Consider the following 27,200-nt stretch of genomic DNA (forward strand, 5'->3'; position numbering starts at 1 on the left):
AGATTCAATTTGGTGAAATGACTGTCCTTTCTTCCTTGAATCACTTTTGTACTTTTTCAAAATCAGTTAAGCGTATTATTGAGGGTTTATTTCTGAATTTTTGTTCCTGTTCCGTTGATTCTTCTGTAAATATCATGGTATATTGATTACTACAGCGTTATAAGTCTTGAAGTTATATAATGTGAGCCCTCCAACTTTATCTTTTTTAAAGTTTATTTAGTTTAATAAATTGAATGCCAGGTATTTTCATGTGCTTTATAAAAATGAATAAATAATAACTGTAGTAGGAGGTAATTAGATAAAATAAAGTGTTTACATTCCTTATGCTCTAAGAATATTTGTTTCCAAATGTAAGTTTGCCGCATAATCAGATAATTAGCTCTTGTAGATTTCTAGGTTCTAGGCTCAAAGATTGAATTTGAACTCCAGGTGACTCTACTGCAAGTGGTTCTGGAATACTGAAAAACAATGATCTAGGGAAAAATAAGAACACAAGCAAAAATTCCAAATATCAGTGTGGTTGGAACTGATACTAGCTCCTTTTTTTCTTTTTATTTATTTATTCTTTTTCCAATTCCTACTTTCCAGGATGCAACAGAATCAACTCTTCTCTGAAGACACATTTACAATTAGTGGTTACATATGAAGGAATCATACAGTCATCACATTTTTGAAGTATGATTTCTATTACAAATTAAATCAATCCTACTATTTCTTTAAAAAAAAAAACATGGTCATATTATAATGGAATTCTTAGACAAGATCAGCAAGAATTTGCTTTAGACTTAAACAAGCTAGAACTCACTTGTCTGCTTAAAAGGACAACCACACAGACCAAAATTTAGATATATCATAATACATATTTAGAGATCAAGAAGGAAGTCATGATACATGATTCTAAGTAAGAATAATCAACAGAGGTGGATGCTAATGAGCTACCTGGACGTCTTTCCATTAATCCTATAGTACATAGGATTCACTTGCCTAGCAAAAACATCAAACTCTAAAATAGAAATACCAAGTGTTCTTCTTTCTTTATCTCATTATATAGGATATATCTGAAAATAAAAAACAAAGACTTCAAATTATAAGAAGTTTATATTGCTGGTGCACATCTTTAATCCCACCATTCAGGAAGCAGAGGCAAGTGGATTTCTCTTAGTTGCAGACAAGCTAGGCTACATAATGAGACATTGTCTAAAAAAGTTTATGCTGGTTATTTTCATTGAGAATAAACATTTAATACCAAACATGATAGGTGGCACATGCCTTTAATCCCAGCACTACAGGGAGATCTCTGTGAGTTTGAGGCCAGCATAATGAGTTCCTGGACAAATAAGGATACATACTGACAGTCTGGCTCAAAAAAAAAATAGAATAAATATTCTTAAATTTTAAAATAAACTTTTCAGATATTTTATTCCCAGATATTCCTTGCTAATGTACTTCTTATACCCCTTAAAAATAACTTTAATATTCTGTTTAAATCATCCTGCATGTTTTCTTTTATAGCAATTACAGGTAGGAGAATTCTATAAGCTCTGGGGAAATTTTAGGAAAATATCTTGTGTTTTTATATACATCAAACTATTTGTTGGTATATAAAAAGTGCTGCTGTATTATTTGTCTATATAAGAGCTGTATATAGTTTTGGACCATATTCAGCACACAAACCGAAAAAAAAATATTACCACATATTTTTTGTTCTCCTGCTTTATTCTAGGGAAGACAGCTCCTCCATAAGCTCTTCCTTTTCTTGTTGCAACTCCTGCAAATGTTGCTGGTTTTGCTCCAATCTGTCCTCCAACCACTGCAGTAGAGGCCCACTGACTGCTGACATCTGACTGCACAAATTCTTGGTAAACACTTCAATAAGAAAAGAAAGAAAAAAAGCAGATGAGATAACTATGGAAAAGTACTATCCACTAGGATATTCCTACTATAATACTAACAGTGCCTCAGTTATGGACAGATAAATGGCTTGGAGGAACAAGTTTCTAACGTACGATAAATATGACTATTAAATGATTTTCAGTAGTCGACTGGGGGGAAAGAGAAGAACTGAGCAAAGCAGATACAAATTCTGAAGCTCTAAATCTGTAAACCAAATAGAAATCTATGTAAAAATATAAAATTAAGTTTCAAAAAAAGGATAAAAAGGATAAAGTTGTCCAGCCCTTCATTTCTTCAAGTGAAAGGGTTAAGAAAGCAGTGAAGGGTTCTCTACTGTTTCCTCAAATAAAAACAGAATTAAGTCCATGGAAGTTAAGCTTGTCTCTATTGATCAGTACTACAGTCTTGTGCCTAGAAGGCTATCTAGCAGGGAATAAGTACTAATTTTTCTTTTTAGATGAACAAAAGAATGGATAGTACTTAGTGATTAACACATCCTTTACTAATTTGAAAATTTCAAATAAATATGATTTATTTCATATACATGGGCCTGTCTGTAAGTACTGTCCAGGTCCACTGATCTGTTAGTCTACTTTTGAGCTATTACTCTATTTTTAAATTATTGTGATCTTAAGAGTATGAGGTTAAGAACACTGGTTGTTCTTCCTAAAGGTCCTGAGTTCAAGTCCCAGCAACCACATGGTAGCTCATAACTATCTGTAGTGAGATCTGGTATGCAGGTACACATGCGGGCAGAATGCTGTATAAATAATAAATGAATACATCTTAAAAAAAGAGTATGGTTATATATCATATATATTTTATCCAGATAGAAATGATTGTATATATTAAGCCAAGCCTCACTTCTTTCCTTCCCAAAGTAGTTGCTTACCAATAATATCAGAAATCTTTCCATTGGTTGTTGTAGTGCATGCATTTAATCCCAGCACTTGGGAGGCAGGGGAAGGCAGATCTCTATGATTTTGAGAACAGCCTGGTTTACATAATGAATTTCAGAACAGCCAATGCTACATAGAAAGACTCTGCCTCAAAATTAATTAATTAAAAAAAGCTTTCCACTCTTCCTCATCTTCTTAGCTTATAAATGCCTTGTTATTATTATTTTTATTGTTTTAGTTTTACTTTTTTTTAAAGTCAGAGTCTCACTCAGGAGCCAGATTTTATCCTGGAACTCTCTATGTAGACTAGGCTGCCCTCAAACTTATGGCAGTCCTGCAGCCTTTGCCTCCCAATTGCTGGTACTGCAGACATGCGGCACCACATCTAATTTAGCCATTAAATAAAGAAATTCGGGTTAGCTGAATAAGAGCTGTAGCTGGGGAGGAGTGTATGTTAAGAAAAGTAAATTGGTATGTATACTATACTAAACTGAGGGGTTTGGTTTTGTTTTGTTTGCTCCTTAGACTTGCCCAGGAATTCCTTCTCTATCTCTATTTATTCACATGGAAAAGTTCTTGCTTGATGTATTTATTCTCTTTCCTATACTTGGCCTATGTGTTTCAACTCTTCAATAGGTTGGTGATGAAACCTGTTCATAATGGCATATCGCTAAAATTTCTGAAAGTTATTGAAAATCCATGCTATGGAATACTAAGGAAAGTGGGATTCCCTTAAAGGTAGTGTTTAAACATATACCAGGACACAACTGTCTATAAAGAATCTTTTCTAGTTTTCCTTCTGTCTCATCATAAGGCCATATTTATAGTATTTAAGGTTCCAAGGAAATGTAAGGAGCAAGATTAGTTAAGCTCTTGGAAAGGAAACTCCAAGATGAACTAAAATTGCTTCTATAACATGAGTATGGCACAGTACTCAGAAAGGCAGAGACAGGATCTCTGTGAGTTCGAGGCCAGCCTGGTCTACAAAGTCAGTCCAGGACAGCCAAGGCTACGCCTATCTAAAAAAAAAAAAATTAAAACAAAACAGTAACAACAACAACAACAAATGAGTATGTCAGAGATCATGTCATATTCTCCAGAAAAGAAAAAAAAAATCTTACCTGAGCCATTATGGATCTTGGTTACTGAGTCCAGATGTGTAAGGCTAAAAGGATAATATACTTTAGGTTAGCAATGAAGCAAAAACAAAATGGTCAGGTGTATGACAAAATCATAACCTACATCAGACCTTTACCAATTGGATTAGATGAATGTAATAAACCATTCTTCATTTTAAATTATTTGAAGGATACTGGTTTTATTCAAAAATTAAAAAGATAATTAAAAAACATAACTATGAAATTATTATCTCTCATTAAAGGTCTTGATACACTATGAATTTTATGGACAAGACTCAGTACTTAACACTGGGACTACTATGATGTGGTTTATTTTCACAACCCAAAAAGAAAGTGTGTTTTCTCTTGAAGAATTGAAAATACATGAGGCAAGATAGAAATGTTAAATTGATCATTATAATATAGTGTGAGAAACTTGATTTGAGGCCGCTTTTTCCCAGACAGGTAGAAAAGGGGACTCAAGCTGAGCTGTTGAAGTTAAAGGAGTTTCACTGAAGCTAACAGGAGAAACAGTAAGAGTTGCTACCTGTGAATCCTTCTATATGCATCCTGTTCTTCCTGACACAGGATCTTTGGCAGCTCTACTGCTGATTCAAGGCATACTTTCCCAATAGTGATATGAGGTACAATATGGATTGGTATTTCAATTCTCTCATACCTGCAAGACAACCGTTTTAGGTCACATTTTATCCCTTAATTATAATAAGTCCTTTATACTTTAACTGAGATTTTAAAATACTTGCTTCAAAGGTTAATATCCCTACATTTCATTACTCAATTTGTGAGTAGTCAGAGTTCAAATTAGGCTTTTCTGAAGAGCAAGTTAGAAGTCTATCTGTACATCAATATTCTCTAGTCCCTTAGAGAATTTAAAGCTATTTCTGTGAAATTAACAGAAACCTTTAAGAATTTAATGCCAATATGACCAGCTATCTAGATAAAAGAAACAATTAACTAACACTGCTTTTAGTCAGTAAGTTGCCATGAAGCTGAATAAACTGATTCCAATGCAGATTTTCCAGTGACTCCATCAAATTCATTTTGTAGATAGAATTATTCACAAAATTACTAACATCCCTCATTTTAATTCTCTTCTGTAGATAAAACTATGTAAGATATTTACACATACTTCTATTCCATGAGCCTCACACTTAGAGCCAGTTGGACATAAGTCTCAGCATCTGCTTTGATAGTGTGCAGGGCAGAGCCTTTCAGAGGTCCTCTGTGGCAGGTTCCTAAGTTGTTTCCTGTTTTCTTCTTCTTCTGATGTCCATCCTCTTTGCCTTTCAGGATGGGGATTGAGCGTTTTAGTCAAGGTCCTCTCTCTTGATTAGTTTCTTTAGATGCACAGATTTTAGTGGGTTTGTCCTATGTTGTATGTCTATATGAGTGAATATATACCGTGTGTGTCTTTTTGCTTCTGGGACAACTCACTCAGGATGATCCTTTCCAGGTCCCACCATTTACCTGCAAATTTCATGATTTCCTTATTTTTCATTGCTGAGTAATATTCCATTGTATAGATGTACCACAATTTCTGCATCCATTCTTCAGTTGAGGGGCATCTGGGTTGTTTCCAGCTTCTGGCTATTACAAATAAAGCTGCTACAAACATGGTTGAGCAAATGTCCTTATTGTGTACTTGAGTCTCTTTTGGATATATGCCTAGGAGTGGTATAGCTGGATCTTGAGGAAGCGCTATTCCTAGTTGCTTGAGAAAGTGCCAGATTGATTTCCAGAGTGGTTGTACGAGTTTGCATTCCCACTAGCAATGGAGGAGGATTCCCCTTTCTCCACAACCTCTCCAGCATGTGTTGTCCCTTGAGTTTTTCATCTTGGCCATTCTGATGGGGTGTAAGGTGAAATCGCAGGGTCATTTTGATTTGCGTTTCCCTAATGGCTAATGATGTTGAACATTTCTTTAAGTGTTTCTCTGTCATTCGATATTCTTCTACAGAGACTTCTCTTTTAGCTCTGTTCCCTATTTTTTAAGTGATTACTTGGCTTGTTGCTTTTCAGCTTCTTTAGTACTTTATATATACTGGATATTAGTCCTCTGTCAGATAAAGGGTTAGTGAAGATTCTTTCCCAATCTGTAGGCTGATGAGTCCAGGATGACAAAACTATAGCTGAGGACATGTACAGGTAGAGAAGCCCTATAAACTATTCTCAAGCGTAATGGTAAATATCCTAGGAACAAACTAGAACTACACTATAGAGAGACTAAAAGTCTAACCTTGCTATCGCAATTCCTAACTGAATACAAAGTAATCTGGTAGTTCTACTAGTTAGAATGTTGAAAGCCACAAAAATCCTTTTACCATAACAAAAAATACCAATTATAAAACATAAAGGAAAAAATATTAAGTATCAATACAAAAGTAATTTCAAATAAATTGTGTTCTAGCAAGAAACAATGAATAGATGAATAGATACCAGTGACCACTCTTCTCATTTGAGGCAGAGAAAAGTAGATGGTAGGGGCTTCCCACAGGAGCTTAATGAATAGGGCTTGTAATTATATGGGGATATGTAATAGATTAAAACACATAAAAGCCCTAAACATAGAATTAAATTAACTCCACTATCAAATTTAACCCACAAGTTTAAAGAGATTTGATCTAAAAAGCAGAGAGATCTTCAGTATTTCATATTTTTTAATGTAAACTTTATGTTATACATGGGACATGTGATGACCATTGGACAGATGTCACCCTGTGCTAATATCCCAGTGAGGGGGGGAGAATGAATTTTAAAAAATGACTAAAGTACCAATATAGTTCTGACCCAAGAAACTTCTGAATAAACACAAATGATAAGCCTTAAAATTTTTATAAAATACTTCAATAAATAATGAACTAATTTCCTTTTAAAATTTGTAGACAGGGTTTCATGATATACGTCAGGGAGGCCTAGAACTCACTCAATAGCTCAAGCTGGCTCAACCTAGTGATATGTCTGCCTCAGCTTCTCTAGTGCTAGGATTACAGACCTGCATTATCATGTCTGGCTCATATATATTTTCTCAAACGCACATGGAACTCTCCCCAGGACAGACCACATGTTAGGCTACAAATTATCTTAACAAATTTTAAAAGTATCTTTTCTGATTACAACATAAGGAAACTAGAAATGAATAGCATGAGAAAAAGAAGAAAATCCACAGATGAATAAATTAAACAAGATGCTGTTAAAAGACAAATGAGTTGAAGAACTTGTAAGAGAAATTAGAAGAAACCCTGAGACAAATGAAAATTAAAACATAGTTAATATGTTATGAGATAAAGCAAAAATAATATGATGAAGAAAGTTACCACAGTTTATTTATAGCCATGAACATGCACATTAAAAAAAAAAAAAATAGGGAAAGTAAGATGGCTCGGTGGGTAAATGTATTTGTTACACAAGCATAATGACACTAATCAGATTTCCAGAACCCAAACAGTAGAACTCCAGAAAGTTTTTCTCTGACCTTGATGTGTGTACCATGACATAGCACACATCCACACATCATACACATGTGCATGCAAAAACACACACATGTAATAAATATTTTTTAAAGTTGGGCATGGTGTTACATGCCTTTAATCCAAGCACTCAGGAGGCAGAGTCAGGTGGATCTCTGAGTTCAAGGCCAGCTTATCTACAGAGCTGTGAAACCCAGTACTGAAAAACCAAAATAAACAAATAAATAAATAAACATTTTTAAAATCTACTTTGCTACAGATACAGACAAAGAGTTCCAGAAAATTATCTATTTAAGACCCTATCTGAAAACAAAACAAAAACTGAAGCATAGTATGCACTTAGACTTGATGTGCTATGGTGGGCTGGTGGGGGGAGGCTCCCCTTTTCTGAGAAGTAGGGGAGAGGAGGGGGGAAGAAGGAGGGAAGGTGGGACTAGGAGGAGAGGAGGAAGGTGGATACGATTGGGATGTAAAGTGAATAAATTAAAAAAATTAAAAATAAAATATATACTAGGGCTGAAGATGATTCAGAAGGCTTGCCATAAAACTCTGACAACTTTAATTTAACCCATGAAAACTGCAATAGAACAAGAGAACTGACTCCCAAAACTTATTTTCTGACCTGCATGTGTGCCACACACCACACAAAAATACACATTTACAGCAATAATAAACAAAAAGAAATAAGCCAAGAATCCAATTTTATACCTCAAAGAGAGAAAAACAATTCTTTTGTGTTTTTTGAGACAATGGTTCTCCGTGTAGTGCTGACTATCCTGGAACTCTGTAGACCAGGCTGGCCTAGAACTCAAAAGAGAGCCACCTACCTGTCTCTGCCTCCCAAGTGCTGGGATCACAGGTTTGTGACACTACCACCCAGCAAAGAGAGAAAATTTTAACTAAACTAAACCTAACTCAAGCAAAAAGAAATGAATAATAAATAGTAGATGTTTATTACTATTATAATAAAATGGATAAAACAAAGTAGGGAACATAAAATAAACAGAAGGGAACAAAAAGGTTTCTTTTTAAAGTATCCAAAAATTGAGAAAACTTTAGCAAGATAAACTAAGGGGGGAAGGAAGGATGATTCAAATAACTAAAATCTGAGTTGGAGCAATGGCAATGATGGAGCTGGGGAGATGGTTCAGCAGTTAAGAGCAGTGGCAGCTCTTATAGAGGACTGTCTTATCTAGGGTTCCTATTGCTGCAATGAAACATCATGACCAAAAGCAAGTTGGGGAGGAAATGGTTTATTTGGTTTCCACTTCCATATCACTGCTTATTATAAAAGAAGTCAGGACAGAAACTAAAACAATACAGGAACCTGAATGCAGGAGCTTGTACAGAGGCGATGGAGGGGTGCTTCTTACTGCTTGCTCATCGTGGTTCATTCATCCTGCTTTTTTAGAGAACCACCAGCCCAGGGATGAAACTACCCAAAATGAGCTGGACTCTCCTCGTCAATCATTAAGATACTATCTTCTGTAAAGCTCAATATTAGAGAGGCATTTATTCAAAAGAGGTTCTCTCTTCTCACATGACTTTAGCTACCTAGTATCCAGCTGACATAAAACTATCCAGCACAAGGACCTTCATTTCTCAGTACCTACATGGCAGCTTACAACCTTACATAACTACAGTTGTAGGGAATCTAATACCTTTTTCTGTCCCCTGTGGGCACTACATACACATGGTGCACAGGCAAAAATTCAGGCACAAGATATATGTGTGTGTGTGTGTGTGTGTGTGTGTGTGTGTGTTTGTGTGTATGCATTTTAAAATAGCAATAAAATAAAAATAATTACATAAGGATTCATAAAAAAGATTATAAGAGGATATTTTAAACAATTCTATATGATAACATAATACAAAAACAAAAACATTTACTTTATGCATATGTGGTTTTTTGTCTGCATAAATATCTGTGCACAACATGAGTACAGTTACATGAAGGCCAAAAGACCCTGGTTTGATTCCCAGCAACCACATGGCAGCTCACAAATGTCTGTAATTCAAGTTCTGAAGAGCCATCACCTTCTTCTGGCCTTTGTTATTTGTTTTTGAGCCATCTGCCCAACCCATACTTTCTGGTTTTCTTAAATGTTGAGGAAATATTTTGTAAGGAAAAATAGTTATCTGCTTAGTTCACCGAGATCTCAATTTTTGGACACTCAAATATAATTTTTGAAGACACATTTGAACTTTAAATATAATGGTCCTCCTTTGGTCTGCAATTTATGTCTCTTTGGAATTCAAAACACACTGATGTGATGAGAATGGTCAGTGGTGGAATCGGCAGACATCCACCTATAAGATCAGAATTCTGTACAAAACCTCCACCAACAATTTGAAAAGACAAGGACCTAGTGAAATTGATACAGATCAAGTGAATAACCTTTTAAATATATATAATATAATAATATAATCTTTTAAAAATGATTAGTACCAGATGTGGTGGTTCATGTCTGTAACCCCAAGTACTTGAGAAGCTAGGACAGGAGGCTCTCAAGTTCAAGTTCATCCTGGTCAACTTGGCAAAACCCTGTCTCAAAATAGGAATTTAAAAGATGAACGGAGATGTGGCTCACTTGGTAAGAGTGCTCACTTCATGCATCTGAAGCTCTAGACTTGATTCTCAGCATGAAATAAAGCAGGAGTAGTAAGTAGCACAGGCTAAAACAGAAATAGCCAGAATAATAAGTAGAATGAAATTTCAGTTGTTCTTGTTCATCAATGCCTTCTTGCTTGGATCAAGTCTCTACAGTATATTTTCACCTGTCCCAAATTCGTTTAAAGGGTGTTTGAAATTCCCTGTAGCTTTTTCTGACTGGAAGAGTCTTCTGGTGTCATGCATCACATTCTTCTAATGCTCTGAATCAACTGCATTCACCTCTCTGATTTCACAACTAGAATCAAACAAGAGGCACAGAAAAAAACTGAGCAAACCTACCCAGGTTTGCTAACTGTTCATGGGAATCATCAAAATAGTAATTGGTATCCTCTCCACTAGAAAAGGCATTTTGACTTCCATCATATTCACTGAGAAAGTGTCTATATTAATTTTCTTTAGGATGTTTACCAAACAGTGTATGCTCACAAAAGTGACTGAAGCCAGGAATATTTGGAGAATCTGACAATGGCTCAATGTGCACAAGTGCTGCTGATGACTTGTCTGTGGAAAGGTCACTGATCAGAAGCACTCTGACACCAGGGACCAATTCTAGTCTATGATATGCTTGATAATTTTCATCTTCTAGCCTCTGGTTGGCAGGGTTATCCATTTTGCCTCCAAAGGCATCTCTCCAGCCTATAATAATAATTGCTATTATTACTATTATGGGATCTCTAAATATATAGTCATGTCAACTATTTCATTACTATATTGGTAATTTATGTCTTTTTTTTTTTCCAAGAGAGTCCCACCATGCAGTCCTGTTTAACCTAGAACTCACTATATAGTCCAGACTGGCCTTGAACTCACAAAGATTCACCTAACTCTACCTTCTGAGTGCTGGGATTAAAGACGTGTACCACTATGCCTGGCTTTCTCGTCTTTTTATTGATAATTTGTTTTTATTATTTTTGACTTTTTAAGACAGTATCCAATGTTCCCCATGTTGGAACTGAACATGCTTAGCAGCCAAAGCATTCTTGAACTTCTGAGAACCTGCTTCTCCCTGCCATAAACTGCTAGATTATAGTCATTTACCACCAAATCCAGTATTAAGACATGTTTGAGACAGGGTTTGGCAATGATCTCACAATGCAACCTAGACTGGGCCAGAACTTATTATGTAACTGAGATTTTCTTTGAACTCACTGCAAATTTCCAGTCTCAGCCACCTGAGTCCTTTGATCACAGGTATGAACTATCATGTCCAATACTAAGATTTTTTTTCATAATATTCTAAATAGTATAATAGTGTCAGTTATAAAATTGGAAAATATTTTCAACCTTACAGGTTGTCTTTTTACTTTCTTAATATCTTTGCATGCAAAAGTTTTGTCTTGTGAGTTTATCTGTTTTCTTTTGTAATTCATGTTTTGCTGTCACATCTATGAAAAACTGTCATTGCCAAACTCATGTCATGAAGATTTACCCTACGTTTTCTTCTAAGTGTACACTGGTTTATTTGTAGCTAAATTCTATATATGCTGTGAGGTTGGTGTCCAGCTTTTCTGTTCTGTATAAGGATCTATAATTGTCAAAGCACCACCCATAGAAGAAAATATTTGCTTCTCGTTCAATGACATTGGCACACTTATTGAAAATTAATTTGGTTTTACTTTGGGCCTCTGAGTTTATTCCATTGGCCTATATCTATACTTAGTCTAGTTTCACACTACATAAGTTTTATAGTAAAATTTAAATATTTATTTCTCTGATTCTTGTCTTCTTTTTTGTCAGTATTGGAATTCTATGCCTTTTGCAATTTTATGTCTGCAACAAAAAGGACCTTCAGAATTATATAAGTATTGCATTGATTCTAGATATCTTTGGAGAATATTATCATTGAACAATAACAAATCTTTCACTATATCATTGTATTGGTTGGTTTTTGTAGAGTAACTTGAGAAGAGGGACCCTTAATCAAAGAATTGCCTTCATCAGAATGGCCTGTGGGAGTATCAGTGGGGGAAAGTTCTTGGTTAATGTTTGATGTGGGATGGCCCAGCCACTGTTAATTGTGCCACTGCTAGATAGGTGGTCTTGAGAACTATAAAAAAGCAGGCTGAGTAAGCAAGTAAGCCATACTCCTCCATGGCCTCTGCAACAGTTTCTGCTCTAGGTCCTTCTCTTGAATTTCTGCACTACCTTCTTTCAACAATAGACTGCAAGATGTAAAGTAAAATAAACCATTTCCTGTCCAAACTATTTTGATCATTGTTTTAGTCACAGAAACAAAGAAGCAAACTCAGACAATCATATACCTATACATACAAATATATGTATAAATTCTTTTATTTCTCTTATCACTTTTTACTCTAATGGATCAAGTCTCTCCTTGCCTTTATTACATTTTCTCTTCCATATTTAACAAGTGTAATGCTATTTTTAGTGAAATTGTTTTCCCAGTTTCCTTCTTTGCACTGATGATAAAAACAACTGATTTTGTGTTTTGAACATGAGTGGTGAAACTTTATCTGACTTTGATGTTGAACCTAAAATTTTGAATAACAATGTCAAATGTTTATCTTATTGTTTCTGTTTTTATGTGGCAAACTTTCATTTGTCAACAATGAGTATAACATCTAATTTACAATTGTGTAAGTCTCATTCTATTTCTAGATCTCTAACTAGAAAAAAGGGAGGAATTAGAGATGGGAGAAAAGGGATTTGATATGTGTTCTACTAAGGAATAGAAAGCTGTGAGGGAAGCTGATGGTACATCTGCTTCTGCTAGGATTTCAAGTCCATAAAACAGGAATGTACTAGATAAATTAAAAAACAATGCCAACCATTGAGTTCAGGACTTCTGCCTCAATTTTCACAACTGTTATTAAGAATAAACTATTTCAGACAACTAGGACTTAAACAAAAAATGTCTCAAATTCACACCATTCTTAGGAAGTTACTGGAAGATCTCTTCTAGCAAAAAATGACAATGAATCAAGACTCCACACTATAATGGCTATAACTCAGGAGAATAAAAACAAACAAACAAACAAAAAAGCCATAGTCTCCTGCCACTCTGGTTATCAGCTGAAAATAAGGCCTAAGGGAGATGTCAGACAAAGATAGGATAATTTTATAGTGTAATCCTTAAAATGTGGAGATTTCAAGTGTTTCCAAATTATTCCTCAGAGCTTAGAACTCAAGGAGGTGATAAAAGACAACAAAGAAATCATGAAATTTGAAGGCAAGTGATGAGAACTAGAAAAGTTCATCCTGAGGGAGGTATCCCAGAAGCAGAAAGACACATATGGTATACACTCACTTATAAGTGGATATTAGACATATAATATAGGATAAGCATACTAAATTCTGTCCACCTAAAGAAGCTAAGCAAGAAGGAGGACCCTGGGTAAGATGATCAATCCTCATTCAGAAAGGCAAATGGGACAGACATCAGAACAGGGAGAAAACAGGGAACAGGACAGAATCCTACCACAGAGAGCCTCTGAAAGACTCTACCCAGCAGGGTATCAGAGCAGATGCTGAGACTCATAGCCTAACTCTGGCTAGAGTGCAGGGAATCTTATGAAAGAAGGAGGAGATAGAAAGACCTGGAGGGGACAGAGGGGACAGGAACTCCACAAGGAGAGCAACAGATCCAAAACAATCTGGTCACAGTGGTCTTTTCTGAGACTGATATTCCAATCAAGGACCATGCATGGAGATAACCTAGAACCCCTGCTCAGATGTAGCCCATGGCAGTTCTGTCTCTATGTGAGCTCCCTACTAAGGGGAATAGGGGCTGTCTCTATCATGAACTCAGTGGCTAGCTCTTTGATCACCTCCCCCTAATGGGGGAAGCAGCCTTAACCAGGCCACAGGAGAAGACAATGCAGCCACTCCTGATGAGACCTGATAGGCTAGGGTCAGTGGACTTGGGGAGGGGCATGGAAGGAGATGAGGGAAGGAGGGTGGGATTAGGAAGGAGATGAGGGAGGAGGATACATTGGGGATACAAAGTGAATAAAACTGTAATTTATAAAGAAATTAATAAATTTAAAAAAAGACAAATGTGGGAGAAATTTTATTCAAAACCTCCTACAAAAGCAAAAAGCAAAGCAACACAAACAAAACAGAACCCTATGTAAGGAAAAAAAAAAGCATAGCACACTAGTTAGTTAGTTAGTTGTAGAAGGAATATATTTACATAATCATAATGATAAAATTTATTTTCTATTATAATTAACTAATACACATAACATATATAATAAAATTATGGTTACAATCTTGAGCATAGAGGTTTGTAACTATGAAAATTTAGTAATCAGACTGGATAGATGGAGCAGCAGTTAAGAGCACTCACTGTCTGCTCTTCCAGAGGTCCTGAGTTCAGTTCCCAGCAACCACATGGTGGTTCATAATCACCTATATCGAGATCTGGTGCCCTCTTATGGTGAGTAAGCAGAACATTGTATACATAATAAATAAATCTTTAAAAAAAAATTCAGTAAACATGGAGAGCAAAATCAATATTTTTTAATGTCGATTGTTAATACAATAAAATGGGAAACTTCAGTTGAATATAGTAGCCAATATCCACAAAGCCTAACACAGAAGAGGTAGAAATATCATAAGCTCAGAGTGAAGCATATAACAAGACCCTGTCTCAAACATAAAAATAAAAAGAAGCAAACTTTTAAAGATTAGAAATGTATAAAGTAAATAAATTGTAATAAATAATAACAATATATTAATAATTTAAAAAAGAAAAGTAACAAAAAAGGAAAGAAAATCTAGTAAGTACATTGTGGAGAATGGAGGTAGTAGGATAGCAGTTGCTGTTATCTTTATTTGTAACAGCAAGATAAAACAACAACAATAACAATAGAGTTCAAGTCCTTTGTTTTATTTTATTTGGTTTTGGGGTTTTTTTTATGTTGTTTAGCCACACTTGGCTACATTACTATACTTTAATGAGAAAATTAATCTATATAAACATTTAAATGAAATATTATAATTCTGAAAATACTTTTTATGACAGGAAGGCAAGAGTTACATCTCTATGGTACATATTTTCCTAGTATTCAGAATGCCCTGGGCTCTTCCTTAGCAACACCAAGAAAGTTTATGTAGCAACAGAGAAGTATCTATAAAAATCTCTAAATTTCGCTGGACCCAGTGGTGAATGCCTGTAATCCCAGCACTGAGGGAGTTTGAGGCCAGCCTGGTCTACAAAGTAAGTCCAGGACAGCCAAGGCTACACAGAGAAACCCTGTCTCAAAAAAACAAAAACAAAAAATGAAAAAGATCTCTAAATTTCTTAACATTTGGTCTTTGTTTTAGAATACACCAGAAAAACAGAAACTACCAGTGCAACACAATTTGGGAAATGTGGACCAAGTCTATGGTGATATAGCAAAACAAAGAGATTCTAGATTCCTAAAGTTTCATAATACCCAAACTGTTAAAGACATTCTAATTTTTCTTAGGGCTGTTAGTGGGTAAGAATAGAGATATAGTACTATCAGTATCTTACTAATGAGAAAAATTAAGTGAAACAGAACAATCAATTCTATGACTACGCATTAGTCCATCAATAATATCATCTCTGTTGTACTTACTCAGAGCTTTTTTGGGCTTGTATGGATTGGAAGCAAGTGTAGAGTACCCGACCAGTCTATCAAAAAAAATATAAAGGAAATGTCATACACAAGAGTGTTAAATTATAAAGTTGTTGATTTTTTGAGGTATAATATCTGGATAACTTTATAGATATACTATACACACACACACAAATACATACACATGTGAAATAATTGACTCAATATGACCAGTATTTATTTTTAACCATTAAATTTTTTGTGTTGGAAATTTTATAGCAATTTAGTAGAGTCTAACCTAAAACTCAAAGGCTTTTATGACATGTTAGGCTAAAAGAGACTCTAAGCTGGCTTGGTGGCTTAGGCATTTATTCCCAACACTCAGGGAGGTAGAGGCAGGTGGATTGCTGTAAATTTGAGGCCAGACTGGCCTACAAAGTGAGTATAGGACAGCCAAGGCTACACAGAGAAACACCCTGTCTCAAAAAACCAAAAGAAAAAAGATAGATTGCAAAGATTATAGAATATGCCATAAATAAATCAATTTCTGTGAATAGGATCGTACATACATTCAATACAAGTCACAAACATCTTCTAAGGAAGAATTATTAACAAATATGAGAATCAAGAAAGTGATTAACTTCATTCACTACTTATAATAACAATAAACAAATTAAATGGTGACAAAACCAAAAGCATTTAAAAAAATTATAAAGTTCCAGATATTGAATTCTAGTGTTTCTGGAAAAGAGTAAATTTATGGAACATAGTCATCATCAGCATACTTATATTCTCCAAACCATAATCAAAGCTCTATCTTTTGCTTAGATCATGGAACTATCTTCCTAACTGGTTTCTCTGATGCCATTCATTTCACCCCTCCCCCTCCAATCCTGTCTAATCCATTAGTAATACAATACCTTGGATGATTCTATTAAGACTTACAGTCACCCTCTAATGGCTTCCCAACTCAGAGGCAAAGTAAAGGCCTTACAAGAACTAGTTCCCATTATTATTTTGGGCTTCTTTAAGGATAAACAAACCAGAATACTTCCAAGAGAGAAAAGGGCTGATGAAATAAAGCATTACAATATAACTATAAAAATTAAGAATGAGGCAAATTGGAATACATCATCAAGGTCTTCTTTTCTCTACTACAGCCACACCAATTTCCTCAATGTTCCCTGGAAATGCCACACTCATCTTAGGGTGCCAGTACTAGCTATTTCCTCTGCCAGGGATGATCTTCCTCCAAGAAATAAATATTCAAGATGTGTTCCCTGACCTTCTTCTGATTTGACTCAATAATCCTTCTCATTGAAAACTTTCTTGTTTATCCTATTAAATTGAGGAGAGGTTTTTCTCTATCCTGTGTCTACTCTGTATACAAACACACTCAAACACACATACACACACATACATGCATATGCTTATACATACAATACCTTTGTGTTTTTGTCTTCTATGAAACAGGAAAAGATAAGTCCTACAAAGCCTTGATCCATCATTTGGTACATGGCTTGTGTACGAACATCTGAAATAGAAACAAAAACATTCTGTTAAATTACCTTATTTAACAGATTTTATTTAGAGATAACAGTAATGACTATCAGTCATGTCAACATTAACATTCTACAGGCAAAATAGGAATATTGTAATGATAATATGAATAATATGAGTGTCAAAGCATATTTTACCAAGTTAAAGAAATATTATGAAAAGTGTGCTTAATATTAAGTAGTAACTCTAGGCTGCTTAGCCCTAGAGTATCCCTACCTTGAAATGTAACATAAAAAAATTGAAAACTTCAGCTATTCTCAAAACTTGATAATTTCCTCTAGACTAGAAGATAGGCGTTGGAATTGACTAAAAATATTTCTTAGAAGAAATGCCTTTTGATGACCATGATAGGTAATGGAGGATAAGTGATATTTATTTGAGAGAAATAAACACTGAAACCTTGTAACACTTACCAACATGGGAAGGCCAAACAGTTATGTGAGGGTGGGAATGATACCAGCCAACAACTCTCATAGGACGACCTGTTAATTCAGCCAACCTGTATGTTTGTCAAGGTAGTTACAAAACAAAAAAGATATCCTTATGCTTGTAAAAAGGGTCAAAATACATAATTAAGGGTAAACTTAATGTTTACCCAAAACTTCCAATGTTATTCGCTTAAAGTCAGTCTTTTCTTTAAATACAATTCATATTCCTTTTACACCATCTTACTCCAACTGTGCAAATGTTTGGTCATCCAAATCTTTACATACTCTGCAAAGAAGCTTGTTCAAATACTCAGAATTCACTTATATTTCAACTTGAGAATCTTCTGTCTTCTCTGTCTACTCCCACTTTTGCTAAAGAAATATAAGAAATTATAGTGTGTATGTGCATGTTCAGTGGTTCTCAATCTTCCTAATGATACAATCCTTTAATACAGTTCATGCTTTACTGACCCCAAGCATAAAATTATTTTTGTTGTTACTTCATAACTGTAATTTTGTTACTTTTATGAATCACAATGTAAATATTTTGGAGACAGAAGTTTGCTAAAGGGGTCATGACCCACAGGTAAGAATCATATATACTAATATGGGTGCACTACAGATTGGAACAGGCATGCTAGGCAAGTACTCTACCTCGAGAGCCCCAAGAATTTTTTAAAATTTATTTGATTTCTCTATAGTAGGCTGTCAAATGTTAAAAATAGCAAAGCAGAGTGGTTGAAGGCCACACAAAGCTCACAGTTCAGTTTCCCCTGTCGTGTAAAGTGTTGCTTACCTTTCCTACAAATTACCTATATTAAAACACAACCAATGATTACCATTTTGACTTAAGGAAGGTGGGATTGCCACATAATTTTGATTTATATATCCTTGATGGCTGTATATTAAACATTTTAAATATTTATTGGCTGGATATGTTTCTTTTTATTTTTTCATGCTCCTTTTTAAAAATAAGATCTATTTATTTTTATTTTATCTGTGTATTTTACTTGCATGTATGTATATATACTATGTGTGTGCTAGGTACCTACAGAGGTTTTGTCTTTTGAGAACACGAGTCATGAAAGAGAATTTAATACTATGATTTCTAGTTTCAACTCTGTTATAGTTTCTTTTTTATGCATAGGTTAAGTGACTAAAAATGTAGTTGAAGGACTGAAGAGATTAAGAGCACTGGGTGCTCTTGCAGAAAAACTGGATTCAATGCTCAGCACCCACACGGAAACTCACAACCATCTGTAACTCGATTGCCAGGGATTTGATGCCATCTTCTAGCATACAAAGCATTGTATGTGCATGATGTATAAACATACATGCAGGCAAAACACCTATACACACAAAAAATGTAATTGATAGTGGGAGGAAAAAATCCTAAATGAAGCTCTACCGGTTCAGAATGACCATTCCAACTGTATTGAGATGTATAGTGTTTAGGACTGGGCAACTGTTTGAGTGGCTGGCTTCAACTAGCTGGGGAGTCATGTTAATTAGAATACGATGATTTTAAAAAGAGAGCACTGTCTACTCAGTTTATTGATTAGCCAGGTTTTCTAGTATTTAATTTTTGCAATTCTTTATTCATTCAAGACATTAACTGTGTGTCTCAAATATAGCCAGCAAATTGTTTCCCCATTCTATATAGGTTATGCAACTTACAATGGGGATCATAAAATGGAAAAAAAAAAAAAAAAAGAGGTCCCGAGGAAGGGTATATGGACAGTAGCAAAACACATGGGACATGAAAGCAGAAAAGGCTGATGGGATACAGGAGTATCAGGAGACGGGGAAGGTACAAAAAAAACTAAATTGTTTGAAAATGAAATAAAGAAAAATAATTGCATGCTAATTTTAAAAATAAAACAACATACTCAAGGGCTGGAGAGATGTCGTAATAGTTAATGAGCACTGGCTACTTTTCTAGAGAGCCCAGGTTCAATTCCCAACATCTACGTAACCAGGCACACATATAGTGCACAGATACACATGCAGGCAAAACACCCATACACAAAATTAAATGTGTATGTGTGTGCATGCATACATACCCACCATTTTATACAACTAAATCTGAGGAATAGTATACTTTTGAGATAGGCCAGGAAGGTGTTGAATTTGCACTCTTCCTGCCTTTGCTTGCCACATGCTGAAATTACAGGTGGAACCACCACATCTTGCTTAAATGTGTTTTTAATGTTCAAATGATGAGAAAATGTTCTTATTCTTTTAGCCTGAATGTTTTACATGGTAGTGAAGAGAAGATGTGCAATTCTGTGTAAGATGTTTGGCTCTGTGCCTGGCTCCCAGTAAGTGCTCGACAAATAGTAATTGTAGTGGCAAAATACAGTTGTGTACCCAGCCATTACTTGTTTGGGAATGAGATAGTCTCCATTTGAATATAAGTAAGTACAGTAATAAATATCTTTTTCAGAACTATAGGAATTTCGTGCTAGCAGTTATTTCTGTTTGTTTTTAAAAATATACAAAAGAACAATGTTCAGTAGATGAGAAGCAGATAAGTAAGCCTGTGAGATGAGTTCCAGACCATACAAGAATATGGAAGGAAAACTGAAGTCAAGCCAGCTAGGTTACCCAGACCTTAAGTGACTCATTAAGTCTGGTGGCTTTCAGGCAGAGAACATCTTCACAGGGACAGAACCCTAGATATGGCCAGTGGGTCCCACTTGAGTACTCCTTTCGGTAAAGAGGAACACAACTGTGAGGGAAGGACCTGAGGTATAAGAAAAAGTAACTGCCTCTTACAAGAGTGAAGGTAAATAACTAGTTGGCCATGAGAAGCAAGATGGGGACCAGTAGCTGTTTCCTCCAAACCTGTCAATTTCCTGGCCTCTTTTTATGCCATAATTTTGTAAGCTATAACCTACAGGTAAACTCAATCAATGAATAGATAATTAAAATGTGGGACAAACACAATGAAACAATTATTAGACTCTTAAGATTTACAAGTAAATAGAGTAAGAAAATACTATATTGAGGGAGGTAACCCAAACCCAGAAAGACAAACAGCATATGTTCTTTTGCATATGTGCATCCTAGCTTTTAATTTTTATATATGTGTATTTTTGTGGGAGTAAATGTGTATGAAAACCAGAAAGAGACCCATGAAGGGTAGGAATAGGGCTTTAAGGAAGCAGAATGGACTAGGTAATAGAATGCATGTGCAAGCATAAAGAATATACTGAGGTTGGATTTAAGTGGGGAGATGGTGATTTAAGCAGGGAGATGGTGGAGCAGAGGGAGGGAGGGCCAACTGAAAGTAAGCATGTAGGAAAATATATGGATACTTGATATTTTGTAACTTTGTAAGGTAATTTTTTTTGAGACAGGGTTTCTCTGTGTAGCCTTGGCTGTCCTGGACTCACTTTTGTAGACCAGGCTGGCCTTGAACTCACAGAGATCCGCCTGCCTCTGCTTCCCTGAGGGCTGGGGTTACAGGCATGTGCCACCATGCCCAGCTGTTAGGTAAATTTTTTAAAGGTAGAAAGTGTTTAAAGAAGAATACCTGAATAAACAGAGAGAGAGAGAGAGAGAGAGAGAGAGAGAGATGATTAACCAAATAATTATATCTAATGGGTAAATATGAAAATTGAGGAACATTCCCTAGAGAGAACATTTATGAAACCACCTAAAGTAAATTACTATAGCAATTGCATTGGTATGGCCCAGAAGCCTAACAGCATACAAAGCATCTAATATATTAGTAAGGATATTTCTGCCTCTGTTGAGGCTGCAGACAGCTGCTCGGGAGAAATTTCTACACGGTCCTTTCTCTTGTCAGAACGTCGCAAGATGATGACAGAATGGATGTGAACAATTCTGATGGTATCCACCTAAAGGAAAATACACAGAAATGGTTATTTCTGTCTTCAGCCAATAATCCTTCTCTGGCCAATAACACTTCTCTCCCAGATTTTCTATAATTATAGGACTGCATTTTATTAAAGTAGCAGAAGAGAATTTCACTTCAAAAACTGATGTTTTTCCTATGAATAATGTAATGTTTTACTTAACTAATTTTTTTTTTTGTATTTTTGAGACAGAGTTTTATGTAGTTCAGGTAGGCCTATAACTTAATATGTAGCTGGGGATGGCCTTGAACTCCTGATCCTTCTGGCTCTGCTTCCCAAGTGCTAGAGTTACAGGCATGCATCACTACTGCCAGTTAATAAATATTTTAAATGTTACAATATCCCAATCAAGATATATATATCAGAGTATTTATATCAAGAATGTGTTTTTGAATAATCCTCTAATAGGTACAAAATGCATCATCACATGAAGGAATATAAAACAGTGTTCAAAATGTTAGTAATATGGTTGGTTGAAGAGAAAGTACTAGACATGAAACTACAATAAAATAATAGAGAAAATCAATGCTGCAAGAACTGAGAAAACTAACTTAATTAGAAAAAATACTCATAGAGAAGGTAGGCAAATGTATGTATTTGTTGATTGCTGTGTGTGGACATTTAGAATTCCTACAGTTGCCAAATGGTGTTATGAGCTACAAAAGAGGTACAGTGTGAGTAAAATGTTTGGGAGAGTTGCAGAGCTTTAGATGGAATGGCAGATAGTAAGGATAAGAAAAGTGAGAATGAAACAATATATAAAGGTTTAATATCATGCAGTTGCTTGCAGGATGAACTGGAAGGAAGAAAACTAAGTACAGCAATGTTTTGTTTTGTTTTGTTTTGTCAGGTAGTATTTTAGCTTGGCTCAAATAAAATCAGTATGAGACTCAACAAAATTTTAATAAGGTAACAAAATGGTATGGGGAGTGGGACCACAGGTCCAGGCCTAAATCAAGAGAGGTACTCACATTTAGAATATTGTAGACTAAAAGGGAGAAGAAAGACAAAGAAGAAATTAAGGAGCAGTAAAATGGTTCTAGAGTGGGTAGGGATGGGAATGACTGTTAGTGTCAAAAGTGACAGGACAAAGATAAAATCTGAGAGGAAGTTTTTGAAATATAGAAGCCATTAGGCACAACTCTTAAAATATGTCAAGTCTAATTTCTAAATGAGCCACAAATGTAATACCTACTGCAATTAAAAGGCCTATTAAAAGGGGAAAGAAGAATGTGAAATATCTGAATGCTTTTTTAAAAAATATTAACTACATATTGAAATAATACTTTAGATATTAGAGCTAAATAAAATATATTCTTATATTAACTTTAATTTCATCATTTCGCTGTAGTTATTTATTAAAGAAAATGTGGATAAAGTTAAAAGAATAGTCAGCAATTTGGTAAGAAAATTTATCCTGATAGATAAAAATCAAGACAAAGGTACCATTTGCACAACAAATACTGACTATTCTTTTGTTGTTGTTGTTTCGTTTTTCTAGACAGGGTTTCTCTGGGTACCCTTAGCTGTTCTGGACTCACATTGTAGACCAAGCTAGCCTCTAACTCACAGAGATCTGCCTGCCTCCTGTCTCCCTGAGACAGGCATGCACCACTGTGCCCATCTTGACTATTCTTTTAATAAAGTGTTGCTCCAGGAATAACCTGTTCTTTTTTGTTCTTGTTTTTGTTTGACAATTTCTCACTGTATAGCCTAGGACGACCTATAACTCACTATGTAGTTTAGGTTAGGCTGAAACCCACAGTAATTCTTCTGTCCCACCTTCTTGGGTGCTGAGATTACAAGTGTCAACCACCTGGCTTTATAACTTGTTGAAAACACAACACAGATCTACACACACACACACACACACACACACACACATATATAATCTCAGAAGGTTGTAATGCTTTTGTATTATTCAGTTACTTAGAGTTCCTATAAATATCATCACTTTCTCCTGCATATGTATTCTTTCATAATAACTATGCACTTATTTCTGCTAGAATATACATTATGTTCTATTTTTTTTCACACTTTTCTCGTCTACAAGAATACAAGTTTCTCAGGAACAGGGAACCATATTTCATTTATACCTCTCTTACCAGAAACTAGTACAATGTGTGGCAGGCATAGAGCAGATGAAAAATAAAATTAGGAACAGAGACAGATGAATACATAGTTTCTCAAAGAATGAGACAAATAACTGCCATATAGTGCCAACAGGAACTATAAAATCCCAAAGATTACATCTTAGAGTACTGAAATAAAATACATGCAGACTAAGAATTCTTTAATCAAGAATGTATCCTTTAAACTGAAGACAAACGAAAAGACATCTTCAGATGCCCAATGGAGGGAATCTATTATAAGGACAGAAATTTTACAGTTCTTTAGATAGAAAGATAATTCCAGAAAATGAAAAAAAAAGTCAAGTGCCATAAAAATATCATGCATGGACTATACGTAGGCTCTCTACACATATATACCCAATGGGCAGCGTAACCTCCACGTGAGTCCCCTAGAAAAGGGATTGGTGGCTATCTCTGACATGGTCTCTGTTGCATGCTTCTCGATCACTTCCCCCTGGTGGGGCTGCCTTGCCAGGACACTGTGAAAGAGGAAATTACACAGTCCTGATGCAACTGGATATGCTAGTGTGGGCGTGGGGGGGCTCCCCATTTCTGAGGGAGGGGAATAGGGAGATGAGGGAAGGACAGAGGGGAGAGACCAGGAGGACAGGAGGGAGGGGACTAAGATTGAGATGTAAAAAGAATAACTAAAAAATTGTATAAGCACAATGAATAAAGAGTGTATAAAACACTAATAGCAATATTAAATGATGCTTAAAATATATATAGGATAAGAAGGTAGGACAATGATCCAAAAGGTAGAGAGGTCTAAATTCAAATAAAAACTGTTCTAAAGTTTTATTGTGAATACTCCCCAATGCATAATTATTCAACCAAGGATTTTTTAAGTTTACGTTGATGGGGAGGTAGTATATATTCAGTAAAAATTGTACTTTAAATTTGAATTTTCTCCTGGGCTGTTGATAAACATGTAGCATAATAAATTTTTGCAATGTTGAGCTATAGTTTTTTTCAGTGAGTCATGCAATCATGAAGATAAACAACTGTTAATGCACCATCTGTAGAATGTTTGGTACTTTAGGTGTATTGTACACTTGGGGTCTATATTTTCAACTTACAGTGAGTTTAAGATATATCAAAATTATATTATTGGAGAAACAGTAAAAATAGTTGTGTTAGAATGTAACAAATGAATCATGACATGAATAGATTGCCTATGCAAACTATAAATAAATTGAGGATTTGGTAACGGGGAAACAAGAATATGAACTAAATCTCAAAGTCCTAGGAGAAAGGCTTGAAAAAAGGCAGTAACTGAAGGAGAGGAACTGGGTAATGTGATCAGATTATTCTTGTTGATCCAGTAAAGTTCCTACAAAATCCAGAAACATTCTAGCAAGACTTTTCATCTGATTTTAATAGGAAAAAAATATGCTGTACAATTACAAGGTGAATTAATATCCTAGCTGAAGTAATCAGACTGCAGAAATTCCTCCCCAACTGAAAATCTCAATCATGCAAAATTTTATCCTACATACCTTTTCTGCAACTGTGCGCATTTCAGTTCCAGTGTATGTAAATTTGGAGTCACCCCTATTGGAGATAGATTAGAAAAGGGGGGAACTGAGGTTTGGAATAGAAGAAGAAGTCAAGGAAAACTAAGATGAACCATTTTTGCAATGCAACCTTGGTTGAAACAGAAAAGGGGAGAGGATTGTTTAAAGAAGCCAAAGGTTTTACCATCTCTCAAGCTTTCAAGCTACTAGGAACCTCTAGGATTACTGTAGGGTTCACAGGGGTGAAGGTGGGGCGGGGCAGAAATCCACTGGAGAGTTAGATGGGGGCATGGGCCAACAAGGGAAAAGCCTCCCAATGTGTGGACATTATCTGCCACAAGGAAAGTAACTGGCATATCCCTGACTTTTCAGGGAAGAGAGACTATGAAACACATAAAGCAAGAAAATGGAAAGCAATAGAACCAAATGTCAAGTATATTGATCGTCATTTTTAATAAACTGTCTTTATTTTAGTCAACAAAGTTCTATTTGTGTAACTATTATGCAGTAATAACCAATTGAGCTCCTGGAACTCCAACAAAACTCTATTTATAAGAATTTTACAGGTTCACTCACGATGCTTGTTCCTTCAGCCAGATTCTCCACAAAGGAGCATATATATCTCAAATAAAAATCATGCTATGATATAAGGTTAAAATGAATCTTTAGAATTGTAGTGGAACTCAGCTTATAGTGAGAGAGATCTATACTGTTAATGTTAAGATAAAACGTGTAAACACTATTACCAAAGTTGTTCCAATTCTTCACTAAGAATCAGTTTAGAGATTATAATATGGTGTAAATAAACAAATATAGTCTTACCTTATTTCATCATTCAACTAGAGTAGGAAAGAGCAGAAAACATTACTGACACATTTATTTAGTTACAGGGATGCAGATTTACATAAAAATTAGGCCATATGCTCACACACAACAGCAGGAAAGACTGGAGAATTTGTTTTCAGTCCTTTACAACTACACTCCATTTCCTCATCTACTTTCACACCTCTGTAACATTTAACCACAACAGAGACTTTGGAATCCACAAAACCCTTCTCTTCTGAGTTCTTTGCTAGCCTTTAAAATGTTTAGTGATAACTCTGCTTCTCGTAGGGAAAACTGGTGCCGAGACGTGAGGCTGTAACTGTGGGTTACTTGTTTCCTAATACCTCGATGTTCTCATTATATCAGAATGCTTCTTGCCTGATTCGCTGTTTTAATCATTGGTACGATAATCCCTAACCCCATGGGCTCATGCAGACGCTGACGGTTTGCAGGTACATAAGGAAAAGATCCCTGCGACAGCATTAGAAAACAAACTCAAAGGATTTGAATCACGTCCTGTGGCCTCTCAGCCACCTCAGGGACTACTGGGTACTGATCAGGGGGATTTCAGCCAGGCTGCCGACCTACTCACCTCCCCTATACATAGACCCATCACCTCCTCCTTTTCTGTGCTCAACGCATGGTTGAGACAAACTAGGAAAGCGTCAGACTCAAGATGAACCGCCTGCACAGCTTGCACCACCTGCACCGCCATCTTTGTTCCACTCAAGTCCGCCCAGAGCCCAAAGCAGCCTGTCCAACCCGGTGCTCAAACGCAGCCTTACTTACCAGCCCAGTGCTTGACGCTCCGCCCAATCCTGGCCTAGCGGCGCGGGTTCCACGAGGGCGGAGCCTAGGGCGCGGAGGCGGTACCCGCCTAGCAGCACCTGGGAGACACCCGGGTCGGTCTGGGCTGGCGAAGCAATGGGACGTTGGGTGGTGGTTGGCAAAGGAGGTCTACGCGGCAGGCTGGGCGGCTGGGCGGCGGTGTTCCCCTGCTGGGGCGGACGTGGGCTGTGAGTAGCTCCAGGACGCCAGGGCAGACGCCTCCATAGTGCTGGCGCCCATTTTGCCCGCCCGTTGAGGAAAGCCCGGCGCGGCCTACACACGTCAGGGACAGCTCTTTGAGGCGACATGGCTGCGAACAACGGCCTCTTTTGAAAGTCGGTCCTAAAACAGTTAAGGTTTTATTTTATTTTGTTTTATTTCCAAGTCACAGCCCTTGAATCTCTCTGG

The 27,200-nt window shown here is 36.1% G+C and overlaps 1 protein-coding gene across 2 annotated transcripts; it reads right to left on the bottom strand.

Moving 5' to 3' along the window:
- Positions 1-509: 509 nt before the first annotated feature.
- Positions 510-26,703, bottom strand: Brcc3 (BRCA1/BRCA2-containing complex subunit 3). Of its 2 annotated transcripts, XM_055606583.1 has the most exons (11): positions 26,557-26,703; positions 25,962-25,978; positions 25,122-25,176; positions 21,352-21,472; positions 17,592-17,678; positions 17,064-17,152; positions 15,640-15,695; positions 4,458-4,589; positions 3,914-3,957; positions 1,692-1,866; positions 510-1,058 (listed from the first exon to the last, which is right to left on the bottom strand). In XM_055606583.1, the coding sequence occupies exons 1-10, from the start codon at positions 26,677-26,679 to the stop codon at positions 1,715-1,717; spliced, it is 876 nt and encodes a 291-aa protein (XP_055462558.1). In that variant the 5' UTR covers positions 26,680-26,703; the 3' UTR covers positions 510-1,058; positions 1,692-1,714. The 2 variants fall into 2 exon arrangements, with proteins under 2 accessions (XP_055462558.1, XP_055462559.1); XM_055606584.1 differs by lacking the exons at positions 25,122-25,176; positions 25,962-25,978.
- Between the last annotated feature and the right edge of the window lie 497 nt (positions 26,704-27,200).

Source organism: Psammomys obesus, unplaced genomic scaffold (genome assembly GCF_907164565.1).
Source record: "Psammomys obesus unplaced genomic scaffold, mPsaObe1.curated_primary_1811, whole genome shotgun sequence".
NCBI lineage: Eukaryota > Metazoa > Chordata > Mammalia > Rodentia > Muridae > Psammomys > Psammomys obesus.

Excerpts from the sequence above, each read along its gene's own strand:
- Brcc3 (XM_055606583.1), bottom strand. The coding sequence starts at position 26,679 with ATGGCGGTGCAGGTGGTGCAAGCTGTGCAGGCGGTTCATCTTGAGTCT. Across the intron at positions 3,958-4,457 it reads GCATATAGAAGGATTCACAG|CCTTACACATCTGGACTCAG; the intron begins GTAGCAACTCTT and ends TTATCCTTTTAG. Across the intron at positions 1,867-3,913 it reads CAAGATCCATAATGGCTCAG|TGTTTACCAAGAATTTGTGC; the intron begins GTAAGATTTTTT and ends TTCTTATTGAAG.